The sequence below is a fragment of the Centruroides sculpturatus genome, unplaced genomic scaffold, assembly GCF_000671375.1.
Source record: "Centruroides sculpturatus isolate CEXI.00-Female unplaced genomic scaffold, Cexi_2.0 scaffold21, whole genome shotgun sequence".
Lineage (NCBI taxonomy): Eukaryota > Metazoa > Arthropoda > Arachnida > Scorpiones > Buthidae > Centruroides > Centruroides sculpturatus.
The window spans coordinates 211931-225394 of NW_019384490.1; the positions used below are offsets into that span (position 1 = coordinate 211931).

Consider the following 13464-nt stretch of genomic DNA (forward strand, 5'->3'; position numbering starts at 1 on the left):
ATTCTGTCACAGTTGGTTGAAACATGTGTTGAGAGTTTTGAGAGGAATAAATTAAATGTTGAGAATGACATGAGGTTGGCGTTAACAAAATCTCACCCGCGAATTTTGAGGCTGGTTAATAATACATGCAATTTCAACCATCTCATTAAATTAATTATTAAACATAATTTAAAGTAAAATTATAACAAAAAACTAATTTCATTGTCTTTTTAATTACCTTATTAAAAATACCTTTTTCAATTGTATCGAGGTCGCGGGTCACTTGGCTTTTATAAAAAGGGGGTCGCCACCCGAAAAACATTGGGAACCGTTGTTCTAGAGTAAGCTACAAGATTCATAATTTTTACAGTTCTTCTACTTATTTATAGAGACTGAAGTTAATTTCCTTCTGTTTGTAACTTAAATATATCACTCATAGAAATCCAAATATATTAGAGATTTTACATATTAATCTTTTAAATAAAGACAATCTTACTTGTGGTTGCTCTGAATATTCAATAGAAGGTAAAAGATGTAGCATGGATACTATAACACCAGGATGAACTATCATAGGATCTGGGGTAGGAGGTGCAAAATTTAAAGATGCAACAGCTGGCCATTTGCTAGGTGAAGAATCCTTAAATATTCCAGTTGCACCAGAATCAGAATGAACTCTGCGCAAAGGTTGTGGAATCATCTTTGACATTACATTTGGCCTAAAAAATACAAGATTAGTAATAAAAACAAATTTCTGTTACTAGTTATTATTAACTTATGTATAAAAGTATTTTTATGTAAGAAATAATATACTATAAAATTCTAGATTCATTTTATAATTATAAAAATGTATGCATTGACTTTTTATGCCTTTTAATATAAAAGAACAACTAAAATCTAAAAAATTTCTAATATGCATCCAAAATACAATCTTAAAAAATTTGAAGTTTTGTTTTTATCTGAGAAATTACAAAATAAAGATAAACAATTGCAAAAAGCAATTCAAGTTTGGTAAACTGATAGTTGCTTCTTTACACATCACTTTAGGAAAAAAATAATAATAATCAATTCTATAACATTTTACAAGTTTAATGTAAACAACTGAATTTTAAAATAATAATTATCATTAGTTTATATAGACAATTTAATCAAAACTTTTCAAAATTAATAATTTTACTAAATGAAAACAACTTTTATGTATATTTTTTAAACAGATAACAATATATACAACATAATTATAATGTTTTTTATAATCCCTAAAATCTTATGTAAATGTGTAGTTTAATCTTAATAGAAAAATATGTGATAATGGTCATACAATTTTAATATGCATATTTTACACATACAAATTACTAATACATGTTTATAGCAATACATACTTATCAAATATATCCAATGCCATATCATACAAAAGACGTAATACTGAACACGTTGATAAAAGTAATGATGGAATGTGCTCTACATCTGATCTGGAAAAAAATTAATATTTAATCAATCACTTAAATTATTTCAGATATTTAAATTCAATATTTGTTTTAAAGATATATTTTTACATTAAAAAAAAACAAATCCTTAATTGCTGAATTAATTTCAATATTAAGTAATTTGTTCTACAGGTAGGTCTCCTAATAGTCTACACTTAGAGCAAATTAGAACCAAGCAATTAAATAAAATTTAAATTATTATTCATTAATCTAATTTTATATGGTACAGTAAAAACTCAATTATCTGTCATTCTTTTATCCATCAGCTTATGTTAACTGTCAGAGTGCTAAATTCAGCTTTAGAGAGTAGAATTACTGTATTTTCTCTTTTCTGCACTGTGCTGGTATTGCATCATATATAAATACTGCACTGTACAGTAAATAAACAGCTTTTTGATTGTACAGTACTGTACACATAGGATTGTGTATTAATTTTCCGTACTAACAGGAAGAATTTTATTATCAGTCTATTCTCATATCCATCATGGTCTCAATCCCAACTTAACAGATAGTATAGTTTCTACTGTATATTAAAACTTTCACTTAATCTAATATTGTCAAAGTGTATTCACTTAAAAGATGAAACTTGTAACTGTGAATTGTATTCTATTAATATTTTACTAAACTATTTTATTTATTAAAATGAAAATTTAAAATTGCAAGGTATGTTTTAATTCATAAATATATTTTGGTTGAAATATTTATGAAAGAACACTTCCAATTTATTTAAAAAAAAAAAAAACGGATTTTCTTTGGAGCTAAAATTAAACTAATTTTAATTAATTGAAAATCTATGAATGAGCATACAACTGCAAATTATTTACTCAAAAGGTTTTAATCGTTAAATATTAAAATTTTATAACTTACAAAATCGTATAATCAATAAAATAAAATAAAAGTAATAAAATACGCAAATTATGAAATTTAATATGAAGACTTTAGACTTTTTTAAGGGCAGCTCCAGACACTTGTTATTTGCCAAATGATAAGCAAACATTTGGCCAATACAGAGTAATATGGATGATTTACTCATTATGAATATTCAGTATTCACTGTTTCCAAATTCTTGTCATTAATTAAGCCAAATAAATGGGGATAAATATTAATGCTCACATTCATGTATTTCTTTGTTTTTGGTCATTTTCTCAAAATGGAATGGTATAATGAAACTATAATTGAAATGAAAAATATTCTGTTGCTGAATTAAGGAAAAAAAGAATCTTTAATGGCATTGTTTAGAACAAGTTATAACAAAATAAAGAGTATTAAAAGTAGAGTAAGGACAGATGAAATATATATGTCAAACTGATTTGTTATTTTTCATTAACAGATATAAACTATTCATAACTACAAAAGCAACAGCACAAATTATTTCTTGAGAATTGTCCATTTTCTAGATCTATGACAAACATTTGTCATTCCCACAATGAACTGATACTCAGTAAATAATCATATGTATGTATATATGTGCTCACCATGTGACAAACACTTCTGCAAATACATTGGTGAAAGCTACTTATTTGGCACTTGGCAAATACTGAATGTGTGTAAAGAATCCTAAAGCTATAATCTGGCTTTGGTTTATTGTATGTTTTCAATTTAAATTTGAAAACAAAATCTGCTTCTAAGAATCATCAGAACAAGATTTATTAAAAATAATAAATTAGTTTCTATAAGGCTTTACAATAATTAATTTTACATATAATTCTGATTTCATAATAAATTAGTAAGGTATACAGATATTAATGCTAAATGTAATATTTTTTAAATTTTAATATGACTTGTCTTCAGCAACAGTTTAACATAAAGCCATGTTCAAAAATATGTAAATTCTCAAGATCATTAATTTGAATGATATATAAAAGGTTTTTGTTCTAACTAAATATATGAATTTATTTCATAATTATATCTTGAAGCTTAAATGTTAAAATATTTTATCTTTCATGATCAGATCAAGTAAGAATGTCATAAAGATGTTTACATAAAAATTATTTATAATGCAATAAAAATAAGATAGCATAAAAATGATCAAATATTGTCATCAATTAGAAAATACTTTAATACTAATATTGAAATATTATTAGTAGAATTTATTTAAAGAAATCCATTTAGATAACAAAAGAAGTAAACTTAAATATTCTTTTACAGTGTTTCTGATATACTTTTTTAAAGTATCAATCATTTAATTCTTATAGTTCTATTTGTTTTGTAAGACGATGAACATGGTATCATTCTTCTAAATAAGGTGTTGCTAACAATGCATATATCATAAATAACATTTCTGTTGTCACAACTGCTATTAGAATTCCTGTAAGAATTATATATATTTTTGTTTGAAAATGAATGATTACATTTTTTTAGTATACTGTGAAAAACTAAAGTTTAGTTCTAAAACACTGTCATGCAATAATATCTGATAACAGAGAAGGATTCAAATGGATTTAGAAGATTTGAGAAAATTCTTGTAAAGAATGTTTTTGGAGATTACTGTAAGTCACTTCTTCCACACTTTTAACAAAGTTAACAATAAATAAGCTTAAACTGTATTTATTTGTATTTATTATTATGTTTCAATAATGACTAGATGATAACATTTCAATTTAAAGTAAAAATTTAGTTTAAAACACAATTGATTCAGTTAAAAATTACAAACTTTGCAATACTAGGCTAGGTTAATGGAGATGTGATGTGGCCTCTCATTCTACTATTATTGCTTGTTATGTGCCTTTCAACTCTTGCTAAACCAAATATATGCTACTATTGATATTGGTATGAAAGTGCAAACATATACTTTAATATGTATTCTGAGCAACACACTGCTCCCACTGCTAGTTTGCATATCTGAAGAACCATCTCTCATGAGTCATCCCTAGTAGTGTTGCAAGATACTGTATATTGATGGCACAGCAGTTTGTTCAGTAAATCTTGCACCCTCATGAGGTACATTTAATGACAGGGCTGCAAATAGCCATTTTCCGCAAGATAATGCTCAGCTGCAAATAGGGTTTTCCAGAATGTCTCTGTCATGTTGCCACATTTCCTTGGGCCTGCTCTTCAGATCTGTCACTGATTGATCAAGCATTTTTGGAACCAGACAGAATGTCAGCTTGAGCTATCTATACATGTGAGAATCTGATGTGGCAGTTACAACATATGAGGGCAGATCTGTTGCAAGCTAGTGTACAATGCCTCCATGCTCAAATATATCACCACTTGTATCAGGCAATTGAAAGTACTAAAGGTTTCTTTAAATTATACCAATGTTCAACAGAAAATTGTCTCTTTGCTATGAAATTGTAATCACTTATTCTCATCATCATGTTCACACTAATAAAGTTCATTCAATTCCAACATTTTTGTCAATGAATGTAATATTAAAAAGTTTTAATAGAAAAATACATTGTAACTTATAATCTGCTAATGGTAAAATGAACTTTTGAAATATTATCAAACGAGTTGCTTAGATAGTTATGGATACAAATATGGAACTAGTTTAGACTGTTACACTAATCACTACTTACTATTTAAAATTACTCTTTTATAATTGGAAAGATTTCAAAACAGTCAGAGATAAGAGAGTAGATAAAAATATATTTACTTGTAGCATATTAGTCTCTTACATCATCAATAATATGAAATGATCTTACAAGATCTTTTATGAATTACAGATACAACTGTTAACTATGTAAATAAAATAATTAACTCAACTATGTCACTATTCAAAAATTTTTTCCAGAAAATTCTCAATTGAAACTCTAATCAAGAATGTCATAGGATTTTGCATTTTTACACCTAGTTTTGTACTTGTATGTATATGATCAACATTCCATTTTTTCATTCAATTTAGAAAAAAAAAATTAGTAGTATTATCTGCCATTTTTACTTATTAATATAAAATAACGAAATTTTACCTAGAATCTTTCAAACATGTGAACACAGTATGGAATGCATGATCTTCAGTTGGAACAAAAGCAAAATCAACTGGTCCCACATCTATGTTATTACTGAAACAGCCTAGAAGACGAACTGTATCAGTCAAACTCGTATGACAAATCTAGAAAATACAAGTAATTATAAAGAAAACAGTTTATTAAAATCTATTTCTCAATTAGTAATTTGAAAAATTATTAAAATTCTAATATTAATATTTTTATAATTATTATTTTATTTTACTTACTTATTATAATATTTATCTNTATCTTATTACAAATAAAGTATAAACTGTATAAAATCCAATGTATATATTGGATTTTATACAATATTATCAACAAGATATTCCAAACATTTTTTCAGATCCAATACATTCTAAACAAAATATGAATGGAGAAAGTGTCCATGTAATCTCTGGGATAGGAACAAGCATTACCATTGAATTTGTAACATAATGAACATAGAACTCATAGGTTCTATGTTCATTATGTTACAAATTCGAAGAATTTCTTGTAAAATCATACTAATTAAAGAGAAAATAAAAAAAATCACTTTCAAGCTATAATCGATCACATAGAATGATAACATAATTGTATATTATATGTACTTTTTATAGAATTATAGTGACAAAAAAATTACTTGTCTAAAGTTTGTTTGTATATGTATCCTTAAGCTAATAATTTCATATTTGAATGAAATGAAAGAATATATATATTTACAATATATTTAAGTATATATTGTACTGTACATAGTATTGTAAATAATAATACAGTGGTGCCTTATACTTCAAATTTAATTCATTCTGGAAGCCATTTGAACTCTGAACCATTTTTTTCCCATTAGAAATAATGGAAAGCAAATTAATCCATTCCCAGACTTGAATAAAGTTAAACATAGCAAATACACATAATTTAAGGTAAAAATAACACAATCAAAGGCTCTGATAATAAGTTAAAACATGAAAAAAATACATACAATATGTAAATACCATATAATAAAATGAAAATTGCATTTACTTGTAGCACACTGTTAACTTCAGTATCTTAAAATATAGCTGCCATATCTGCCACAAGTGTACCACTTACATGCTCCACAATAACTTCCTTTTTCATCTCAATCATCAATTTTACACCTTTCCTCTTAGACTTTATTGCCTCCATACACTTCTCAGATGCCACAGTTAATAAGTAAAGGCTATATTGGGTCAAACAGAAAGTTTTTGCATATTTTTAACAGTTGTCCTTACTAAATATAGATGTGCAATTTAATTATAACAGCTGTGAAAGTTAACACAGTATTGCTACTGCAAAATTATACTTTTTGTTTAGAACTTTCTTTTAAACTTTTTACTTTAAACTTTTACTTTACATTTTGTTTGAATAAAATCAAATTGAAATATCTTCAGATTAAAAGCATATCAGGCATATTATGTACAAGTTTCGAAAAGGATATAATGCAGTATAAAAACAGTAAAAATAAATTTGTAATGTGTATGGGGAAGATGATCCTAAACTTCAAGCATCTGAAATATGGGGTTTAAAATTTCTATTCAAAAATTTTTAAAGTAAAGGATACAAAACATACATGGTACCCAAAAGCTTTCAATAGTGAAAAATTGCAGGAAGAAATGATTAAAAATCAATGAATAACACACAATACAGTCTATACTGTATAATCAAACACATCAAAAACAAAGCATAAAAAACCACTGAAAACATGAGAGTAATGCAAGAATGAGAGCAAGATACAACTTAGGTGCACAACAGATCGTATTTATGCTTTGAGCATATTTTTTCACTGTGTATGCAGTTCGAACTCAAGGTAAATTTTTGTCAAATTTAGCGTTCAGATTCTGAAGTGTTCAAAGTACAAGGTACCACTGTATATAAAAAACTATATCATTAATTAATACTTATAATTAACATATAATAAAATAGATAATTTTTACCTTTATTACCTTGTCATTTTTATTTATAGTGTTAGTATTTTGTATATAAAAGACAGATATAGTTTTGAGAAATAGATATTGCCAAAGAAAAAAAAAATTAGTGTCTTATCATATATTTTTGTTGTTATATTTATACAGTGAAGCCTCCATTAATAATAGACACTCCCAAATATCACTTAACAGGCATATTTACAATCACAAGAACTTTCAAATAAGACATCTATTATGCAAGGGTTATTTTTTTTCAACTTCCACTAAAAAAGATTGGAAACATGTGAGACAGGGACAGGGTGCACACCTAGTAAGTAGTATATTCCCTCACCACTTAGCATTGTGCCAAGCTTCTTTAGACATTTGCTACTCTGCAGTAAACATGTAAACATGATGCCACCAATCTAGTTTCCTGCAAACTGTGAAGTACAAGCAGTAATTTGATTTCTACAGCTGAAGGGCTGAATGGAGGTGAAATTCATCAAAGGATGTGTAATGTATATGGTGAGAACCTCGTGAGCTACGGATGTGTGCATGAATGATGCAGGAAATTCAAACAAGGACATGACAACATTCATGATGAGAGCAGCCAAGGGAGGAAGTGTGTGATGACCAATGATTTAGTGGACAAAGCGGATCAATTATTGTGAGAAAGGCATTGGTTCATGATTTCTGAGCTCAATGAGGAGTTTCCTCAAATTTCAAGGTCCACACTGTATACCGCTAACTGACAGTGTTAAAAGTTGGCTGAATGACCTTGGCAGCAACATTCTTCGACATGAGTACACAAAAACTGGTGTTACAGTATGATATCTGCTTGAATCGACAAGGCAATTATGTGGAAAAATAGGTGAAGACTGTAACTACCTTCTACAAATAAAGTGGTTTTGTTCTTCATTCTTGTTTTTTATTCTGGGTTGGTGGAGGTTTAAAAAATAACCCTCGTATACATCTAAATAGCAGACACTCTAAATAATGGATGCCATCATCCATAACCAACCTTACAAAAACTCAATGTCCCATCTTCAATATTCCAAAAGAATTAATTATATACAAAATATTTTAAAACAAAAACAAAGAATTGTTTAAAATACTCTTTCAGACAATGAATTTTGATTGTAGGCATCAAATAAAGACTGGCTTAAAATAGGAATGGGGAAGAGGAAAGGTTATAAAAAGTTGAACAATATTCTTTATCTGTTGCAGAAGTTTACTGGTTAAGTTGTCAATCACTATTTATCGTCACACATATTAATGTTATTAAACTTTTATCTTATTCTTGTAATTAAGCTTATGCTACTAAAAAACTAAACATTTCTGAAGTTATTCATTCATTCAACAAGAACCATAGTATAGTAGAAATGAAAAAGAAACTTAAGATCACAAATGATCTAAACATGAGAAAAGTGAATATCTTCTCACACTTTAAAGAGGTCAGCAAATTGCCTTTGTAACACAGCCTTTGAACTTTCACCAAACAAACACTGTTGTAATTGTTTTAACATCTTTGTGGTGGCTAAAGTGTAATTTTTAATAAATCAGTTACTGAAAAAAGCAAAAATGTTCTAAAAGTTACACCTACTTGATAACTGCAAAGCAGACAAATCCACGTATTGATTTTTATTAGTCAATTAGATCATAAATGACATTATAAATGTAAAAATTCAGAATAATTTCCCACCCTTTGAAGTGGATGGCAAATAGCAAATAGTAACTCAACTTTTGAATGAGATTCAAATGAGATTTACATAGCTGAAAAAAAAATAATATGTTGTATATATATTTTAATTATATATGCTACATATACTTTTTGGTATATTCACATTCCTAATGCAAATTTGATGTTTTTGTAATTCATCATATTCTCCACTATATGATAACCAGGTTAAGATACAGTATAGCTGCCAGCATTTACATCCAAATAGTGGACATCTCTAAATAGCAGACAAACTTCTCGGTCCAATGGTGTCTGCTATTTGAAGATTATACTTTATATGATATGACAACACATAAGCAACATGTTAATACATAGTAATGTAGTTAACATATCTTCATTTCATATCATATTTTGCATTGTAGTTAATGATATTCTAATTTAAAAGGCAATTTATTGTATAAAATCTTCATATCATATATAGAGGAATATTAAAGATAACAAGCAACTATTTATTGTGACATCATCAAAATGAACTTAAGTTTAGTGGTGTCTTGCTCCTTTATATTATACTTTTCCTGTTAGCAATAGAGTGCCATTTATCTATCTAACTTCATTCAAGGGAAAATTTTGAATCAAAGTAACATGACCTCTAATCCAAACAGGAAGTTTGTATATAGTTAATCTGGATTCCTGCCTCTAAGCTTTCCATATCTGATCTTGACTTTCATCTACATAACTCCTTTCTTAAGATTAAAAAAAGAAAGATAGACAGATTGTAAAACAAACAGATGACAGTCAGAGTTTATACGTCCACAATTTTTTCAAATCGCAGCCCAATAATTTTTCTATAAATGCAATATTTATGAGAACATACTTTCCACATAGTTTATACAATCTGTTGCAAAAATATAAATATTTTATTATCACATAAAAGCACTTATTCTTGCATTTTTACAAGATTTTTTTTATTTAAACAAGTTGTATGAAGTATTTCTGATGTTAAGGTTAGCAACTTCAATCACGTTTAGGGCTATCACAACCTACCCAACACAGATCACTTTTCAAATATTAATAGTGGACCAGTGTTAATTAGTATTTGTTGATCATCCTCTCTTCCAGGAGGAGGTCAATGACTATGTTTGGTCCAATTCAACTTCAACCCCTTCCACAACAGTTCCTTCTATCAGATCTACGGTACAGTGGCATTCAAATAGGAAAATTACATAATACAAGGTTATCAGCGAGCACAAAATATGTTTTAAGTAGTTTTTTAAAGTGCCAAGTTTAAATATTTGATCTGTTATTCATGAAATTTGATTCATTGGCAGATTACCATTTGATATTCAGCTGTAGATGCTACAGTTTCTTACAGCTAACATTAAAAAAAATATGATATCTTAAAAAATTTAAGATATCATATTTTCAATTGATGTCTACTTGACCAATAAAATTGGGCCATTTGTACCATCTGAATATTGCGATAAATGTGACAATGGTAGACTGAAATAACTCTTTGTATGGTTTTCATTTTAATGTTTGTTATATTATAGTATTTGATTTATATAACTACAAAGGTTATCTTACATATGGATTTATTGCACTAAGTAACTACAATCTAACACATTTTAAAAATTATTAAAATTGCATACAGTAGAGGAATAAAGAAATTTTAAACTGTGTTAAATTGGTCACTCAGTATGATAAACCCTTATGTACGATTACCTTTATGTACAATTAACTGTAGTTATATAAATCAAATACTATAATATAAAATAATAGAAGGGTTAGAAATATCACATAATCTAATAATTTTAATCTTTGTTGTTGTTATTTTTTGCCAGGGAAACATTGGGCCCATCTGCTAGTGTATATATATATATATATTAAAAGCAAAATGTTTCATTGCCACCACACATAAATAATATAAATTTAAAAATTAATTTGATTTACAATTTGAAAATTTCAAAACAACTTTTAAACAGTTTTTAAAAATGTTTTAATTTTCAATTGATTTGATTTTAATTAGTTTTGATTTCATTTTAAATCTTGATTTCAGTATAAAGGCCAGAGTTTTAATTATTACTTTTAAATTTAATTATTATTTTTAGTTTTAATTTATTTTTGTTTTAATTTAGTTTCAGTTTTTATAATTTATTTTTAATAATTATTTATTTAATTTTGCTTGCATTTTTTGAACCCTTAATTACAATATTTTTCATTAATTACAACTCGTTTTTCTTTTGTGACATAACTGTAGAAATTGTTTTAGTGTTGTTTTGCACAAAAGATAATCAAATTCAAATTTATTTTAATTTTTTAGTAATTTCATTCATTTTTGTTTTATAACTTTGCCTGCTTTTTAAANAAATTTTAATTTTAATAATGTTAACATTAATTAAACTGTCAGGCTACCTAATATCAATATCAAATAGAATGCTATTTCACTTTTGTTGATATCAGAAACATAGTCACAAGATATAGTGGACTCATCAGTGCACTTGCTGTTTGCAGTGACAATAAATGTAATCACCAGTGCCAACAAAGGAAGTCTAAGGTGTTCCTGTGCTGACCTACCCATATTATTATCATAAGTGCAGAGTGCAACTCATCAATTGCAGTGATTAATATATAGTATATGTGCACAAGTCTAACACAGTAATCACTATCCATTTTCAAATAAATAAAACCTTTTATGTGAGTTAAAGATTTAAAATAAAATAAAATTTTTATTCATTTGGAGACAAACAAGCCTGACATGTACATCTTGTTTATGCCTATGCAATAATATCCATTGGTTTTATGTTTTAACATCTTTTTATTGATTCTTTTTTAATTGAACTTCTAGGTATTCTTTCCTTTATTCCTCTTATCAAGAATAAAAATTTCAGGTTCTCATTCTCAATGTTATGTAAAGACTTATTAGATGTCTTTTCTACATTTTCTTCTTCAAAAATTCTAATTTTAATTTAAAACCAAAGAGAATACAATCCATTTTTCAGAAGGTGGCATTTCTGATGGATTGTTACTTTCTTCAGTTTCAAAGACTGACAATTTTCAGATTTTGTTCTTATACTTTTTATGTCATATTTTTAAAGCATCTTATACTATATTCTTATAGTTTAGTGATCATCCAATCATTATCCATTACTTTATTTAATTTTTTTTCAATCTAAATAGAAGGCTAAAATTTACCGTATTAATGAAGGAAAAGCTACTAGTTTTAACTTCATTAATGAGGTAATTCATAAAAAGATTGTAGCTTTACTACAATGTTTTTATTAATTAAGTGATATTCCTGACCAGAAATTCTCTATATCATGAGCCAAGAAAAATTTTTACATGGAACTAAGATTTAAAAAAAGTTTTTGGCTAGCATTTATAATCCTCCCATTTTCAAATTAGTGTTAAATCTGGCTTCTAATATACAAAGGTTTAATGAGTGGAAATAATTTTATAAAAATCAAAATTGGAAATAGAAAAAATAGGATCATGAAATACCTACTTTAAAGCTTATCTTCAATAATTTTCTTTGTGATAAATATTCAATAAAAATGTATTTTTTTTAAAAATAATCATATTGATATGATTATTTTAACTATAATAATATAAAAATAAATCAAATATTTTATTAAATAATAATATTTATTTAAAAAATAAAACTTACCTCTGATGCAAAAAATCTTGCATTAGCTGGTTCAAATCTCATTGCCATTGTTAATGTACTAAAAACAGTTCGAAGCAAAGATATAATCTGCTTCTTATCCACTAAAAATTACAAACATGATTTATATTATTTCTTACTATATAAAAAATACAAATTTACAATAAAAGAAACTTTAAAAAATTAACTTCATAATTTTTTAACTTTAAATTTTATTTTATTTTACAACAATTAATAAATCTTAAATTTTTTAAAATATGTAAACACACAAAACCTTCTGTACTAAAGATCACTAACTTAAACTGAGATAACTATTTTATCTATTTAGCATAAAAAGATATGCAAAATATTAAAAATTTTAAAAATATAAATACAGTGAAAACTGCTTAGGCGACCACCTGCATTCGAAGGGTACCTGCCGAAACGGGCAAAAATTTCTGGCACGGAATAGTTTATCCATAGAGTCTTTGTATAAGTTACCTGTATTAAACGACCACCTGCGTAACGCGACCGCGGGCATCGATTTTTGGTCCAAAACAACATACAACACCTGTAATAAGCGACCACTTTCGCGAATGTATCTGGTCTAAACTATTGTAAGAACCCATCTCAACAACGTTTCCAGTTCCTAATATAATGAATTAGTCTAAACTCTCGTTCGAACCCATCCCGGGCACTTCTCCCACCCTTGAAATTAGGTGCAGGTGTTAATAAATTAGTCTAGCAACAAAGGAAATTCATTTCAGTTTGTTGGAAAATGTCCGAAATGCAAAGTGCTGTCGTTAGAAGATCGTATTAAAGTTATCACAACAGCAAT

At 27.1% G+C, this 13464-nt stretch overlaps 1 protein-coding gene across 3 annotated transcripts in view; it reads right to left on the reverse strand.

Moving 5' to 3' along the window:
- The window catches only part of LOC111621744 (WD repeat and FYVE domain-containing protein 3-like), a 169344-nt gene that overhangs the window by 73019 nt on the left and 82861 nt on the right, over positions 1-13464 (reverse strand). For all 3 annotated transcript variants that reach the window (XM_023363972.1, XM_023363971.1, XM_023363973.1), the window contains 4 exons: positions 12651-12751; positions 5372-5514; positions 1356-1445; positions 476-695 (listed from right to left, as the gene is read on the reverse strand). In XM_023363972.1, coding sequence (XP_023219740.1) covers positions 476-695; positions 1356-1445; positions 5372-5514; positions 12651-12751 — 554 coding nt within the window. The remainder of the gene's footprint in view (positions 1-475; positions 696-1355; positions 1446-5371; positions 5515-12650; positions 12752-13464) is intronic.